General features: G+C 39.9%; 1 protein-coding gene across 1 annotated transcript in view; it reads left to right on the top strand.

The window, feature by feature from the left end:
• Positions 1 to 17,945, top strand: part of NWD2 (NACHT and WD repeat domain containing 2) — a 185,696-nt gene that overhangs the window by 148,461 nt on the left and 19,290 nt on the right. Inside the window, exon 4 of the mRNA XM_060655267.3 lies at positions 12,047 to 12,250. Coding sequence (XP_060511250.1) covers positions 12,047 to 12,250 — 204 coding nt within the window. The remainder of the gene's footprint in view (positions 1 to 12,046; positions 12,251 to 17,945) is intronic.

Below are 17,945 nucleotides of genomic sequence, written 5' to 3' on the forward strand. Positions count from 1 at the left end.
GAACCTTAGACACACTGACCGGGGCTGACCCTTGCAGGGCAGCAGGAAGAGAAGGGAGAGCCCCCTGTGGACGAGGTGTTGTGCGATGTATCCAAGCCGGGATACAGACCCAGCCAGCTGGACAATGGCTGCAAGAACCAGGCTCCACAGGCACTAAAACATGACTGGACTCCATTCATTCATCTATCTATGTAACTATATTTAGAGAAGGCAGAGGCAAGTGCAAGCAGGGGAGGGACAGAGAGAGAGGGAGACCAAGGATCCCAAGCAGGTTCTGCTCTGTCAGCACAAAGCCCAACACGGAGCTTCATCCCACAGACCGTGAGATCATGACCTGAGCCAAGATCAAGAATCAGACACTTGACCGACTGAGCCACCCAGGCACCCCTTGAATCCACATTTTTAAGTATGAAGGTAGCAATCTGGTCTGAGTGTGGGACTTTCGATATGTTAAATATAAACGGATGTCATTTCCATGAACATAATGCCCTCAGTATCTACTAACTTAATGGTAGGATATTTAGTATGGTATTATTTGTATTTTAAAAAATGGAAGAGTCTATTCATCAGTACGAAAAGCCTATTTTTAAAAAGTCACTTGAAAATATGACCAAATGTTGAGTGGCCAAGCTAGGCTGTGGAGGCATAGTTGTTTATTTTATGTTTTGTGTTTCTCTAGTTTTTAAATTCTCAGAGTTAGAAAAATAGAAACTCAAGCAGAATTCTGTCCCACACCTTAGGTGAATTGATTTTGATGGGAAATTTGTTTCTGTTTTCTTGTTTACACAAACACTGGTATATTTAATATATCTTCTAGAATAAAACCAAAATATAAGCTAAAAATTGCTGAACATCTTAGTAAACAAATCTTTATGCAGAGTAGAATGGATTTCTCAAAGTAGAATCTTCTACCTACTGCCAGATTACATCCTCAGCAGGGTTATACCCATTTGTACTGGTTCTCTGTGTCAGAGTGCCTGTTTCCTTCTGCCTCTGCACTATTAGGTATTAGTTTGATTAGCAAAAAGCCTTAATCACATGTGTTTGCGTTTACAGTTCTGTGATCATTCATAAAGCTAGAGTTGAGCACTGTTCTCTCTCATGCTCACTGGCCCTTGCTTTTCTGCCTCTATGAATTACCAGTTCATGTCCTTTATGCATTTTCCCATGGCTTTATGAGAACTCTGTATGAATGTTTTCAGCAGCATCGTTCCCTTCCCTCTGGACTTCTGTGACACTGTTCCACTCTTCCTCCTCCTGCCCTGTGCCCACACTCAAACGTGGTGGTCCTCAGCCCTGTTCTCTTTCCACTCTGTAATTCTCCCTTAAAGTACCTAATTCATACAGATAGCAGAGTGCTCTCTTTAAAAGCTCAAAGGAGCAAGGACCATGAGTGCCTACATGTCACCAATGGTCTCAGGTTGCCTGGGACTTTCACTTCTCAAACTGGGACAGTCATGAGCAAACCGAAATGGTTGGTCACCCTGCAAGTTAGATGCTCAATATTTGCTGAATGAATACATGATGACTTCCAGGACTACTTTTCCAGCCAGATTAGTCCTGGGACTTACAGATCCTTATTTGTGACTGCTTCATGGACAGCACCACTGAAATAACAGCATCTCACTTCTGTGTCCAGAACGCTCTCCCCACTCCTTTTTACACCACCCCCCCCAAACACCCTGGCTCTTTTGTATCCACTTTTTCAATGAATTACTCCTTTAGCATTTTAGAATTTCAGTAATCCTTACACATTTCTTAGTTCTCAGTTTTGTGAGGCAACGGGCCACAGTTAGGGTTACGATCTGTACTTTGAAACTGATGCGAATTAACCACCAGCTCCAGGATGGCTGTGTTTCCTGTGGTTCTATTACCCAATCCTCTCACACTTACGCTTGCTTCCCTTGCTTGGGTGTTTCTAAAGAGCAAGAGTTGTGTCCAATATTTTCTAGGTAATGGAACTTCCTACACACAGAAGCACATCATAATAAGTAAAAGGTAGCAGAATTATTATTGATATGTTATTATTAATGAGTTCAGCAGTGGGTTTCAGTATGTAAATAGCCATAGTTAAACCATAAAAGAAAAAAGGTAAAATTATAATTTGATTATGAGCTGAGACTCTCAAACTAGATGGAAGCATTAACTTATTCTGTTGCATACTTTATGTAATTGGTAAATCATTTAATCTATGAATTTACCCCCTCAGGACATTTAGTGATGAATTGCCAGAAATACCAGATCTTACACTGACAAAATCTGCTTCGTTTTGTTCATTAGGTTTATATTAATCAGCTTGGGCTAGAATAACAAAATACCATAGACTGGGAGGCTTCAGAAAAAATAAGACAAAAACAGAGAGGGAGGCAAACCATAAGACGCTTAAATACAGAGAACAAACTGGAGGGGTGTTGGGTGGGGGGATGGGCTAGATGGGTAATGGGTATTAAGGAGGGCACTTTTGTGATGAGCGCTGGGTGTTATATGTAAGTGATGACTCACTCAACTCTACTCCTAAAACCATTATTACACTATATGTTAACTAAGTTGCATTTAAATAAAATTTTTTAAAAAAGGAAAAAAAGACAGGTCTTTTCTCACAGTTCTGGAGTTTACAAGTCCAAGTTCAGGGTGCCAAGATGGTCAGATCCTGTTGAAACCACTTCCTGGCTCAAAGACAGCTTCCTTCTGGCTGTGTCCCTGTAAGGCAAGGAGAATGCTTGTGTCTCTTTCTCTCTTATAAGGGCACCAGTTCCGTTGGAACAAAACTCCACCCTGATGACCTTATTCAACCTTAATCACCTCCTTAAGGCCCTACCTGAATCACATGGGGGAGTTAGGGCTTCAACATATGAATTTCAGGGGACACAGTTCAGTCCAAAGCAATGCTGGACTTCTTTGGTAGAATGATTGAACCTAAGTAACTCAATTCCTCCAAACATGGTTAGGAACACACTGATGACACAAACTGCTCCATTTTTTTAGAACTTATTTGACGTGAGGGTTGTCAGCTGTCCCTAAAGCACTGCTTGAATTCTCCACAAAGGTTAACTCCGTGCATCTGTGTACTCTGACTAGCTAATATGGTGAACCCCACATAGTTTACTGAAACCTCTTTTCCTCCCCTGCTCAAGAACAGAGGAGTTTGTCCTTACAGGACTACGTATTTTCTTTTTTTCAATTCTCTTAATGTTTATTTTTGAGATCGGGGAGGGCAGAGAGAGAGGGAAACACAGGATCTGAAGCGGGCTCTGCACTGACAGCAGTGAGCCGATGCAGAGTTTGAACTTGCAAACAGTGAGATCATGACCTGAGCCGAAGTCAGATGCTTAACCGACTGAACCACCCAGGTGCCCCAGGGCTATATATTTTCTTACCATCTTACACCTGTAAGCAACTAGCTACCCACTCTTTTCCTCCTTGCTATCTTCTGTTTTCCTTTTTGCAATCAAGAGGTATTTTATTCCTTTATCTACCTATCCAGTAGTACTTCTCAGGATTTATTCCCGTTACATGTATGTTTGAGTGTATTGCGTACGTATGTTTCTCTATAAACTACGAGTAAAGTAGTGGTGCCTTATATATATATTGCCAAGTGTGCCAAGCATTCTGTGAAATGTAAAGCATTTCATCTGTAGCAGCCGTTTGATTCTCACAATAAACCAGAGTGGATGTGCTGCTAGACAAATACACAAAGCCTCAAGTATTACCTCCGTTTACAGATGTGAAAGCTGAGACTCAGAGAAAGAAGGTCATTCTTAACATCTGCCTTTCCTAATTTCAAAATATTCTTTATTGACATGCAGGTTATTTGCGTGCAAGAGTGTATCTTTTTGTCGGTCGTATTTCAGAAATTCATTTTTGTGGTATGTGAAACACGGGCTCACTATGTACAAATGGTGGGAGGTGGATAGATCCTTTTGCCCATAGACAGATGCCAGTAAATGTCTAATGAGAATATACTGTTAATTCCAACATGGGTATCTGGATAATTAAGTGCTTTATGTGCTAAACATATCTGCTAACACCCACTTTTGGCAACCCCGTATGCAAGAGTGCACCTTTAATGACCAAGAGAAGCCCAGTTTTCTGAAGATATTACCTTTCTGTCTTTTGGCGCCAAAAGATAAACCTTTCTTGCAGATCTTATCCAGATCGTCTTTAGTGTGGACATAATTTAATTCTAACAGATAAGTTAGAAGTCTCACAATCTGCCGTCGGCAAGCTGGAGACCCAGCACTACCACTGATGGAAGTCCCAGGCAGAGGGCGGAAGACCAATGTCCCTGCTCAGATAGGCAGGGAGAGTAAATTCTCTCCTCCTCCACCTTTTTGTTTTATTCAGTCTGCTGATTCGAATGCTAATCTCATCCAGAAATACCCTTAAGGACACACCCAGAAATAACATTTGGTCAAACACCTGGGCACCTCACGGTCCAGTCAAGTTGACACATAAAATTAATCGTCACATTCTCTTCTCTGCATTTACTCTTGCCTCTTATGGCATATGAAATGTCATGTTTGAGTAATTTGAGTTGCAATTCATTTCTAAATAAAGTACTTTATATTACGTTTATATTCAAAATGTAAAAGTCAGTTGTAAAGTTGCCTGTTGACTTCAAAGAAACATTGAGAAAATACTATTAAGTATGGAAAGCAGGTACTGACCCTTTGGTTTTGGGGCCCCACTCAACAGCAGAGCTCTCTGAAGGTTGGCTATGAGCTCCTTGTCATAGGTCCATCGCGACCGTGCTTGTCCCTCCACCCAACAATACATCCGATAAAAAGAATGCCAACAGCCAGGGCCATAACACTGAACATGCTGCCGTCCTTGTGAACAGTGCCCCCTGGGGGTGTGCTGCACACAGACTGCGTGCCCGTGGATGGTGGCCCTGCCAAGGGCACTGGCTGGAAGAGCCATCACGGGCAAATCAGCCACTGGAAGGCACTGTTAGGAGGGAGCATAGCACAGTAACCTGATGAAGTAGAAAGACTGAAAAGCCCCATGTTCGACTGCCGGTACGTGAACGTCTTCTTAGAGAGGTGGTCGTGGGCAAGCCAGTGGAGGTCTGTGAGATGGGGTTTTCTTCTGCGATTCTACCTACCTCACAGAATCCTGAGGGGAAATTGTGTATATGAATGTGGGTTTTATTTTAAGAAATAAAAGGGAATCTTACAGAAGGAAGGAAGAGTCGCACCTGCCTTACATTAGTGACTGGGTTAGTCACAGGGCATTTATGAGTATTGCTTCAGCCTGTGATAGCGCCAGTGTGGGGAAGATCTCTCCTTTCCCTTCCAGTTGCCCCCATGAGTTTTGGCTCATAAATAGCAGCCCAGAGCAGTCGTCCACCTGCCTACAAGGCATCTCACCCATAACCCCAAAAAGACTGCCTTCACATGCCTTTCCTGGCACCCCACAACAGAGTAAAAGACACACTGAGCTTACTGACACCTTTACCAATATTTCAATCCCTCTGTTCTTTCCATTACAACATAAGCTGCATACCATCAGACTCAGAGCCCAAGGATTCTCAGTTGCAAGCCCAGGGAGAACCAAGTGCACCTGAAGAGCAGAGAGAGGTGGGGGTGGGGATCAGTGTTTGCCCAGTAGAAAAGAAACATCAACAAAAAGGAAAGAAAATGTTCTAAGCCTTTAAAAGCAATGGGATTAGATGTATCTATATCAGCGTATAAAGAAAGGGAGCTACAAAAAGTAGAGTCCTTTTACATTCAAGTTCCTGTTGCAAAGAACTGAAAAATTCAGAAAGCATTCCTTTTTTCACTTGAGGTGAAATTCACAGAACATAAAATTAACCACTTTAATGTGAACGATTCAGTGGAACGATTTAGTACATTTACAGTGTTGTGCAGCCATCACCTCTATCTAGTTCTAAAGCATCTGTCTTGAAGCATTTCTTATGCTAGGATTTTACATGCAGAAACTACCTTGAAAATAGTAGAAGATTATCTTAGGCTGTTCAGACAAATGAACTTAACTCCCAGATTCTATTTGACAACTCAACTGGATTGTTTCCACCTACCTATCTTCAGTGTTGAAGAATGGGCAATTTAAATGTATTCACATTTGATTAGGGGGTGGGAGAGGTGATTATGGTGATTCTGCAGACAGGAGAAATTCCATAGATTTATGTTCATATGTATATTGACAGTGTGTTAAGCAATTCAATAAAAAGTTAAAAATTATTTCAGACATGATGCGTTTCTTCCATACAGGGTCACACAGGTAGATTGATCTATATAGTGTAGTTAAAAAAAATGGACCTCAATGCAAAAAATGTAGTCCCTCAACTTGCCACCAAATTTCTCCCACACATGGGCAAATTTGATTTAACTAAGCAAAAAATGAGCTTTTGAGCACTGGGGCCAGAAGGATATGGACGAGTTAGTGAATATTCTATTGCCGGTGGACTCTTGCTCATAGTTTCTGAAGTCATTCATGGATACTGCCTGTGACTACAGAACTAAGGAATCATCGAATTAGAAAACCAAGATGGACTCCATCTTGCCACCTCAAATCTGACTGCTAGCCTCCTAAGTATGGTCCTGTATCTCTACCCCCACTCTGAGCCATCAACCATATGTACTGGACTTTGCAACCAGGTTAACCGACTCTAAATTGATTGTGTCCATCCCTGGTAGATATAGGCATGCTTTGTGAGTTACCTTGAAACTATAGCCACATAGAACCCCATAAAGTCTTCCTGAAAAATGTGGTGGCAAAATTCTCTTTTGCTATTTCTCTTTTTGCTATTTCTGAAATAGCAAGATAAGACTAAGACAGAATCCTGTCCTGGACTCCTGAAAAGTAACTGCTTCATGATTTATGAGCATTCCACCTAAAGGAAGAATCAATAGAAGGAAAAGACTTGGGGAGAACAATCCAATAAGAAACTCTAAGCCTGTAGCACATCATTACTTTTCTGAAGTTCTGTATTACCACTTTATAAAGAGTAGGTGCTCGATATACATTTGCTATTTGAATTGGATGAGGATATTTTTTCTTCTTTAGTATCTCTCCTCTAAAAAACATTTTGCCTTACGATATCGATCCAATAATTGTAGTATTTGGTGCCAGCTGTTCCACTCAAATAATTATTTTTGAATAGCCTTCGATTTTTATGTTGACCTGCCGTGTTCCCCATCCTGCCCCTTCGGTGCTTGCTAACCATTACTCATATGCATTGCCCGTAGAAGTGGTTCTCAAATTCTAGATTCATTTGCGATCTCATTTGAGAATGCATATATTCCTGGGCTGCCAACCACAGTGTTCTTCAGGTCTGAGAAGTGATCTTGAAACGTACATTTTAACAAGCACCCTGAGTGATCCAGGTGTGGGTAATCCATGGCACACATTTTAGAAACCGATCCATAGATTTGACCCGGCCCTAGGCTCTGGAACCAGCCTTAGTTAGGGCAGAAAGATAAAGAGCCAGGAGTTAGTTCACTGCTAGTGCAGTGATGATGGTCCTGTGCTAGGATACCATCTTGCTTTGCTAAGCCATTATTTTGTCCTCTTCCTGACTCCATATCCCAGATCCAGCCAGTCCTGCCCTGGACCTTGATAGCTGGGTCCATGGTATTGGACTTCATTGACCGCTAGCTGGAGAAGGGTCAATTAACCCCATATTTAATTTTCTGGCTGTCCTCCATATCCTCCATCCATGGCCAGACTCCACTGAATGCCTTTTTGGATTCCTCCAGTGGCTACTACTTAGAAGTCTGCGTATTCCCTATTTTGCCCATATGGGTTTTCTAGGTAGCTCATCCCAGCACTAAAACCTCACTCCTCATGATAGAGAGCCCTGACTAAAAATGGTGACTACCCTTATCCAGACTAGCCAACAGGAATAGGATAATCCTCAGGCTGGTTAGCCTTAAAAATGTCATCTCCTTCTGTATCTGTGGCAGAATGAGAAGTCATACGTGCTCATTTATCCAAGTTTAACATACGAGATTTTAGAAGAGGAATCCTGAAAGTGAGAATAAAATGATGGTGGCCAGAGGGGAGGGAGATGAGGGGGTAGATGAAATGGGTGAAGGGGATTGAGACGTATAAGCTACCAGGTATAAAATAAATAAGACACGGGGATATAATGTACAACACAGGGAACACAGTCAATAATATTCTACCAACTTTGTATGGTGGCAGATGGTAACCAGACTTATTGTGGTGACCATTTGTAATGTGTACAAATATTGAATCACTATGCTGTACAGCCGAAACTACTGCAACATTGTATGTCAATTATTCCTTCACAAAATAGAAAGTGAGAAGCAACTCAAAATAACATTATTTTTGTTGCCTACAGCCTGTTGTCAAGAATAGCCCAAAACAAATGCAGATTATAATGAAAGTGTTCCCACGTGGCCTTCAAGCTGATACAGTGAGTCGAAGTTAGAACACCCTTATGTCAACAGAACCCTCCAAAGACCCTTGTTTACCATGCTAAAATAATAAAGTGGTGGTGTCCCTCCATTCAAGGCCCTTCCAAAGGACCTTTATGCAGCCAAAGAGGACGAGTGGGTTGTATCTTCCTCCTCTCTGTTCTTTGAGGCTAGTACTGAGAAAACCTGAGCTTGAAAAGGTGAGTTCAGTTAGCCACAATCAGCTTGAGTAAGCCAATTAGATGAGACAGATTATGTCCCAAGGAGACAGGGCATGGCCCAACCAGGAATGTGGGTAGACAGGAATTATTAAAAGATCACAGGCTGAAACAAAGGTTGCAGACAAGACTGGTACCTTCCCAAATTGTTAGTCCCCCTGTTAAGAGCTGAAATATTACCTCTGAACACAAGAAGAAGCTTCAGCTGAGAAGAGAGCAAAGTCTAAAGATTTCTTTCTCTACCTTGGTTCATTCATTTATTCAATAAATAGGGTTTTAAAAATACATATGTTTTCTATGTGCTAGGAAGCAACACCTCGGGACTCAGTCCTTATGGGGCTTACTATCTTGTAACAGAGTTTAGGTTAGGAATTTAGTTGGGACTTTGATGTACCAGGACTTGAATTCTCTCACCTGCCTGTATGAGATGACACTCTGGATACTGCAGTGATAAGCAGTAGAGGTAGTTCAGAAGTGGACCAAGGTCAGAAGCCAAACCACAGTTCACATTCCAATGGGTAAACGAGGCTTGAAGTTCAGGGTTAAGGTACTATTCAACAGGAGGAAAGGATGACGGTGCCCACGGATTAAGGAGAAATCTTTCCATGGATTCTATAAAGCAGACAAACTTGTCTTGGATAGCATAGATTTGTCGTGGAGTTTCATTATGTTCCTTCCTTGTTGCTACTAGATAAGACCGAAAAGTAATTGGAACACCAGATGCTAGAGAAGCTAACATTTTTACTAGCTTAAGCCAGTGGTTCATGCACCTGGAGGGCCTGCGAAGACACAGACTGCTCGGCCCTACCCCCAGAGTTTCTGACGAGCAGGTCTGGGATGGGACGTGAGAATTTGCAGGCCTAGTCAGTCCCCAGGTGTTGCCAAGGCTACTTGTCTGAGGACCACACTGCAAGAACCGCAAGCTTAAGCAGACATTTAGAGGAGCTTGGAAGTATGGTTCCACAAAGCAGGATAGACCGCATCACTAGGTTTAAGAACTTTTTAAAATTTTTTTAATGTTTATTATTCATTTTTGAGAGACAGAGAGAGAGAGCATGAGAAGGGGAGAGGCAGAGAGAGAGAGAGAGAAAGACAGAGAGAGAGTGACAGAATTTGAAGCAGGCTCCAGGCTCTGAGCTGTCGGCATAGAGCACGACACAGGACTCGAACTCACGAACTGCTAGATGATGACCTGAGCCGGAGTCGGACGTTCAACCAACTGAGCCACCCAGGCGCCTCAAGAATTTTTAATCCTTGTTGTTTTTCTCATTACAAAGTGATAATGTGTACACAAATTCTTAATAAAAAAGCAGTAAGTTCAGGGGTGCCTGGATGGCTCAGTTGGTGGAGCATGCAACTCTTGATCTCAAGGTTGTGAGTTCGAGCCCCATGTTGGGTGTAGAGATCACTACAAAATATAAATAAACTTTAAAAAAAAACCAAGAAGTTCATAAAAGAATCTAAGTAAATTTAAAGCCACCCAAAGATAATAATTGATAATACTTCTGTGCATTCTTATAAAACCTTTCTTACATGTATATGTATGTTTGTACATACATATATACACAATCTTCTCTTGTATATATATGTAATATATATATATATAAAACATTAGAATCATACATACTGTTTTGTAACTTCCCTTTTCACTTAATAATATATTATAAACATCTTCTACAATTCAGCAATTGCACTACTAGGTATTTACCCACAGGATACAAAAGTACTGATTCGAAGGGATACATGCACCCCAACGTTTATAGCAGCACCATCAAAAATAGCCAAATTATGGAAGAGCCCAAGTGTCCATCGACTGATGAATGGATAAAGAATACGTGGTACATATATACAATGGAATATTGCTCAGTCATAAAAAAGAATGAAGTCTTGCCATTTGCAATGATGTGGATGGAGCTAGAATATTTTATGCTAAGTGAAATAAGCCAGTCAGAGAAAGACAAATACCATATGATTTCACTCAAAAGTGGAACTGAAGAAACAAAACAGATGAACATAGGGGAAAAAAGAAAAAAGAGAGGCAAATCAGAAAACAGACTCTTAACTGTAGAGAACAAACCGGGGGTTATTGGAGGGGAGGGGGGACGGGGGGGGATACATTAAATGGGTGATGGGCATTAAGGAGGGCTCTTGTGATAAGCACTGGGTGTTATGTAAGTGATGAATCACTAAATTCTACACATGAAACTAACATTACCCTGTATGTTAACTAACTGGAATTTAAACAAAAACTTGAAAAAGAAAAAATAATCTTTTTACATCAATACAGTTCTAGAATATGACTTGCTGCATCCTTTGAACAGAGGTCCCAGAGTTTATTTAAATGTTCCCATGGGCAGGACACTTAGGTTGTTATGCCAGTTCTTTCCTGTTAAAACAGTATCAGCATAAATATTCTGGTAAGTCTTTATATGTACAACCTTAATTATCTTCTAAAGATAATTTTGCAGAAGAAAAATTGCCAAGATGAAAGTTATATAGATTTTTAAGGCTTTTAATACAGTCTGCCTGAATCAAATATTTCAGTGAAATAATTGTATCAATTTATACCCCTGTCAAGGCTATGTGGGTATCTTCTCACACCTTTTTTTTTTTAATGTTTATTATTTATTTTTGAGAGAGGGAGACAGAGTGAAAGCAGGGAAGGGCAGAGAGAGAGACATAGAACCTGAAGCAGGCTCCAAGCTCTGAGCTATCAGCACAGAACTCAAAGCAAGCCTCAAACTCATGAACCAAACTGTGAGATCATGACCTGAGCCAAAGTTGGACACTTAACCAACTGAGCCACCCAGGCGTCCCTCACACCTTCACATAACACTGAGCATGTTTTTCTTTGGGAATTTCATAAGGAGAAAATTGTGTCCTGTTTACATTTTGAATTGTTTTTAGTTATACTGGGGTCCACAGTAGCATTGCATTCAATGATTTCCTACTTGCATTTGTAGCCGTGTTAATCTGGGGCTTGGAATCATATACTGTTTACTCTTCACAAGGCAATTTTTTTGTTTGGGAGTTTACATGTTTGATATTTCATAGAGTGCAGCATGTCATTTTTCTTTGTCATGAACAAACAAAAAACGTCAGAATAGAACAACTTTTGCTGTATCATGTAAACTTTGGGAAAATAAATTTGCGACAAAATTCTGTATGTTGAATTTGCCTAATATGATATGCAATCTCAATTCTCAGTATATGAATTTATTATGATTACAATATAAACGATCTGATTTTACTTATTAAATAATCCATGGGGAAAAAAGTATATGCTGTGATTAAAAGAAAACAACTGATGGAACAATGTACCTGGTGTCTATTTATTATTTATCAAGTAGCTACAGGATGTGAATACGACAGAAGGAATTTTCTTGGTGATACACTAACCTGAACTTTTTTGTGGATACACAGGGACTATTAGGAGAAAAATATGGGAACATCCGAATCCCCGGAGAAGTCGAAGCCTCGGAGTTTGAAATGATCTTGGATGCTGCCATAGAGGCGAAGCTGGAGACGAAGCTCCTGGAAGAGTGGTACTGTCGCGATGAGAACTCGGTGCCAGCGGCTTATTACCTCAGACCTAAGTCAGAAATGCTGCAAAGCAATAAAAATGCAGTGAGTTATCTTTCTCTCCAAAGTATATATGTGTCCATTACTCTCCACTGTTCATCATCCAGAGATGCTTCCCTCCACAGAAAAGGCACAGTAGACAGAAAATTATTCTGCCCTTGACCCTACATTTCTTTTGAACAACACAATCCAAAGCTAAGAAACTTTCCAATTTTTTTAAGTTTATTTTATTTGAGAGAGAGAGAGAAAGAGAGAATCCCAAGCAGGCTCCATACTGTCAGTGCAGAGCCTGACACAGGGATCGAACCCACAAACTGTGAGATCATAACCGAGCCGAAAGCAACAGTTGGATGCTTAATGGACTGAGCCACTCAGGCACCCTGAAACTTTCCAGTTTTTACTTACCTTTCTTTTTTGGCCTCTCAGACTTTCCTCCTGGGGGTTCTTTCTCAAGTATACCTTCAGAAGTTCCATTAATGGAGGTCTCTTAGTGATAAACTCTGTTCATCTGAAAATATTTTTATTTTTCCCATTTTGCCATAATGTACCTATGTTATTCTGAATGATATATGTCATACATCCTCTATGTGTGAATTTATGTATTTTATCTGTTCTTGAAACTTCTCAGCTACCATCTTATCAAATAATGTTTTTCCTCTATTTCCTCTGTTCTTTCGGTTTTACTCTATAATTGGATTTACACTGGACCACTTCAGTCTAGGTTCCACGTCTCTTGATTCTCTTTTACATTATCAATTCCCTTAGCTGTCCATGCTGCTTTCCAGATTATTTTAGGTCTTTTCCAACTCAGTAATTTTTTTCTTCAGCTGTGTCCACTCTGTTCATGCATAAAATTTTCAAGTTTAACAGTTGTATTTTCGATTTGTGGAAGTTTCTTTGGGGGGGTGTCTTTTTAAAGTCTGCCTAGCTATTATAGTCTCTCATTGATTAATTCAGTAACTGTCCTTAAACATTTCATACATAACTTATATTCTTGTATATCGTGTAGAATCTTCAAGTGAGGTTGATTCATGATGCAAACAGTTATCATTGTCTCCTCTCCAGTTTGGCTCCTAAATGTATCTACTATGTGTCCCCTGAAACAATAAAGGAGGAAGAGAAAATGGATGGGCCTATTCCTTATTAAGGATTCCTAGACAGATTGAAAAGAAGGCATGGTGGTGCCCACCTGGCTCAGTCAGTAAAGCATGCAACTCTTGATCTCAGGGTCACGAGTTCAAGCCCCGCATTAGGTGTGGGGCCTACTTAATTAAAAAAACACATTGTTTTCAATTTAAAGAAGGCATAGATATCCATCCCTCTTCCGAAGAGAACATCCTTGATATATTTGGTGCTCAGGCATCTCTGAGAGGACAACAGCCCTGGCTTAGCGACAATTCTTCATTCAAGAACCGTATGTATTTGTCATCCTGGTATTTAACATAAAGCATTTTCTCCATGCAATATGAAATCATGTCAGGATCCTTCATTTTTCTTCGTCCCCTTCCATGCATTATTCAAAGTAATTATCTGCAAGATTCTTGCTTCTATGGATGGGAGTATTAGGACATATCCAAGCCATTCCTCAGTTAAATATATATGCCAGGAGGAAATGTAGTTGCTGGTAAATGTAGATATCAAAAGACATAATACCTCAGGAAACCAGGTTTACATAGTGGTTTGGGAGCACTTGCTCATATGTTACTATTTAATTGGCTTTAGATGCTCCTTTGTCATTTGATTTTAAGATCCTCCAGGGGAACTTAAGTTATTCTCTAAACCCCACCCATGCAGGTATTTCTGCATAAATTTTTGTTAAATTAATGAAGGTGTGAATAAGATTATCACCAAGACTCTATAAATGTTACTTGTTTGGTAGGCAGTCCTCCCATTCGATTGCCTAGAGAATCATAAAAACAAACGAAGAAGAAACAACTAAAGACGAATGGAAACATATGAGCACCTCTCTTTTAACTTTCGGTTCTCTTTAGAGGATATTGAAGGGATCATTTTTTTATGAAATTTGTATCAAAACCCAAGAGACACTTGCTGCCTAACCTGCTAGCAGTGCACCATACCCATGAGTCCTGAGGACTGGCCCACTAGCCTCACCTTGAGCTCAGGGAAAATTTTGTTAAAACCAAGTTCTGCACACCCTGCCGCTGCCTGGCCCACAGCTGCCATTATGCCATGCCCAGCCATGTGCCCTCAGCCGCCCTCTAGCACCAGACCCAGACGTGCCTCGCCGTCACCACACCCCCCACCCAGCCTCCCATCCCCGGCCACCCTGCGGCACAGCCCCGACTGCCTTAGCACTTCAAGGATCTGACGTAAGCCCAGGGGCCCAGCACAAATTTTGCTAGCACTGACGCCCCATCCCAAGTTCCCTGGCGGGCACACCCCCTCAGAGATGGCCTATCTGGTTTCCACTAACACCACAGAGCGAAAGAACAGCCCACAACAGGCAGAGAGTCAGTACAGATGACTGCACTAAAAGAAAAAGTGACTCAGACACCACAACAGGGTATAAGCAACACACACAGGATACTCTTCTGAAGGTCCAGGTTCTGGTAAACAGGAGACACTGCACTGCAGGGCACTCCAGGACCTCTTCTTGCGGTCACTACTTTCAAGAATAGAAGACACAGGTGACTTGCTTAATACAGAGAAACAGACACAAAGAGACAGACAAAATGAGGAGACAGAGAAATTTATACCAAGTGAAAGAAGAGAACAAGGCCACAGCCAGAGATCTAAGTGAAATAGACATAAGTAATCCGACTAATAGAGAATTTAAAGCGATGATCATAAGGATACTCACTGGACTTAAGAGAAGAGTGGAGGACATGAGTGAAACCCATAACACAGAGATAAAGAATAACATAGCGGAGGGGCGCCTGGGTGGCGCAGTCGGTTAAGCGTCCGACTTCAGCCAGGTCACGATCTCGCGGTCCGTGAGTTCGAGCCCCGCGTCAGGCTCTGGGCTGATGGCTCGGAGCCTGGAGCCTGTTTCCGATTCTGTGTCTCCCTCTCTCTCTGCCCTTCCCCCGTTCATGCTCTGTCTCTCTCTGTCCCAAAAATAAATAAAAAAACGTTGAAAAAAAAAAAAAAAAGAATAACATAGCGGAGATAAAGGGCTCAATAAACAAAATAAGAAACACACTTGATGGAATGAACAGCAGGCTGGAAGAAACAGAGGAATGAATTAGTGACCTAGATGACAGAGCAATGGAAAGTAATCAAGCTGAACAAAAGAAAGAAAAAAAGAATTATGCAAAACAAGAAGAGACTTAGGGAACTAGTCCCAGAAGAAGAAGAGAGAAAGGGGATAAAAACTTTATTTGCAGAAATAATAGCTGAAAACTCCCCTATTCTGGAGAAGAAAATACATCCAGATCCAGTAGGCACAGAGAACTCCCATCAAAATCAACAAAAGCAGACCCACGCCAAGATATATTGTAATTAAATTGATAAAATCTAGTGATAAAAATTTTTTTTTTTTTTTAGCAGCAAGACCAAAGAAGTCAGTTACTTACAAGGGAAAACCCATAAGTCTAGCAGGAGGTTTTTCAATAGGAACTTTGCAAGCCAGAAGGGAGTGGCATGATATATTCAAAGTGCTGAATGGGAAAAACCTGCAGCCAAGAATACTCTATCCAGAAAGGTTATCATTCAGAATGAGAGAAGAGACAGTTTCCCAGACAAATAAAAATTAAGGACTTCATAACCACTAACCCAGGTCTGTAAGAAATAGTAAAGGGGTCTCTTTAAGTGGGAAGGAAAGACTAAAAGTGACAGAGCAGTAAAAGTGAATATTTCTGTAAAAAAAAATCAATCAAGGAATTCACAAAAAAATGGGTATAAAATACAACATATACCTAAAACATGGGGAAGAGAGGAGAAAAGAATGTGTTCAGACTTAAATGATGATCAACTTAATATAGACTGCTATATGCAGAAGAGGTTATATACAAACCTAATGGTAACCACAAATCAAAAATTACTAATAAATACGCAAGGAATAAACAGAAAGGAATACAAATTGGCAAACATAATAGAAGACAAGAAAGGATCATAGAAAATCTTCAGAAACAACCATAAAACAAGTAATAAAATTGCAATAAATATATACTATCAGTAATTGCTTTGAATGTAAATGGACTAAATGCTCCAATCAAAAGACATAGAGTGACAGAATGGATAAAAAGACAAGACATATCTGTATGCTGCCTACAAGAGATTCACTTTAGACCTAAATCACCTGCAGATTCAAAGTGAGAGAATGGAGAAATGCTTATCATGCAAACAAATGTCAAAAGAAAGCCAGACTAGCAATACTTACATTGGACAAAACAGACGTTAAAAAAAAAAGACTGTAACAAGAGTCAAAGGTCACCATGTAATAATAAAGAGGACAATCTAACGAGAAGATATAACAATTGTAAATACTTATGCACCCAACATAGAACACCCAAATACACAAAACAGTTAATAACAAACATAAAGGAACTAATAAATAATACAATAATAGGGGACTTTAATAACCCATTTACATCAATAGATCATCTAAACAGAAAATCAAAAAGGAAACAATGGCTTTGAATGGATTTAACAGATATATTAAGAACATCCCATTCTAAAACAGCAGAATACACGTTTTCAAGTGCACATGGAACATTCTCCAGAATAGATCATATATTAGCCCACAAAACAAACCTCAAAAAATACAAGAAGATCAAAGTCATACCATGCAACTTTTCTGACCACAATGCTATAAAACTAGAAGTCAACCACAAGAAAAAATTTGGAAAGACCACAAACACATGGAGGTTAAATAACATGCTAGTAAATAATGAATGGTTCAGTCAAGAACTCAAAGAGGAAATAAAAAAATATATGGAGACAATGAAAATGAAAACATAATGATCCAAAACCTTTGGTATGCAGTAAAGGCAGTTCTAAGAGAGAAGTTTATAGCAATACAGGCATACTCAAGAAGCAAAAAAAAAATCTCAAATAAACAACCTAACCTTACACCTGAAGGAGCTAGAAAAAGAACAACAAATGAAACCTAAAACCAGCATAAGGAAGGAAATAATGAAGATTAGAGCAGAAATAAATGATATAAAAACCAAAACAAATAAATACACACACACACACACACACACACACACACACACACACACGAAGCTAATTCTTTGAAAAAAATCAATAAAATTGATAAACCTGTATCCAAACTTATCAAGGAAAAAGAGAAAGGACTCAAATAAATAAAATCACAAATGAGAGAGAAATAACTGACACTACAGAAATACAATTATAAGAGAATATTATGAAAAAATATATGCCAACAAATCGAACCACCTAAAAGAAATGGATAAATTCCTAGAAGCATATAAACTACGAAAACTGAAACAAGAACTAGAAAATTTGAAGAGACTGATAACCAGAAAATAAATTAAATCAATAATCAAAAATCTCCCAACAAACAAAAGTCCAGGGCCAGAAGTCTTCACAAGGGATTTCTACCAAACATATAAAGAAGAGGTTAATACCTATTCTTCTCAAACTATCCCAAAAAATAGAAATGGAAGGAAAACTTCCAAATTCATCCTATCAGGCCAGCATTATCCTGATACCAAAAGCAGATAAAGACACCACTTAAAACTGTAAGCCAATATCCCTGATGAACAAAGATGCAAAAATCCTCAATAAAATATTAGCAAACTGAATTCAATAA

The sequence above is a fragment of the Panthera onca genome, chromosome B1 (genome assembly GCF_046562875.1).
Source record: "Panthera onca isolate mPanOnc1 chromosome B1, mPanOnc1 haplotype 2, whole genome shotgun sequence".
NCBI lineage: Eukaryota > Metazoa > Chordata > Mammalia > Carnivora > Felidae > Panthera > Panthera onca.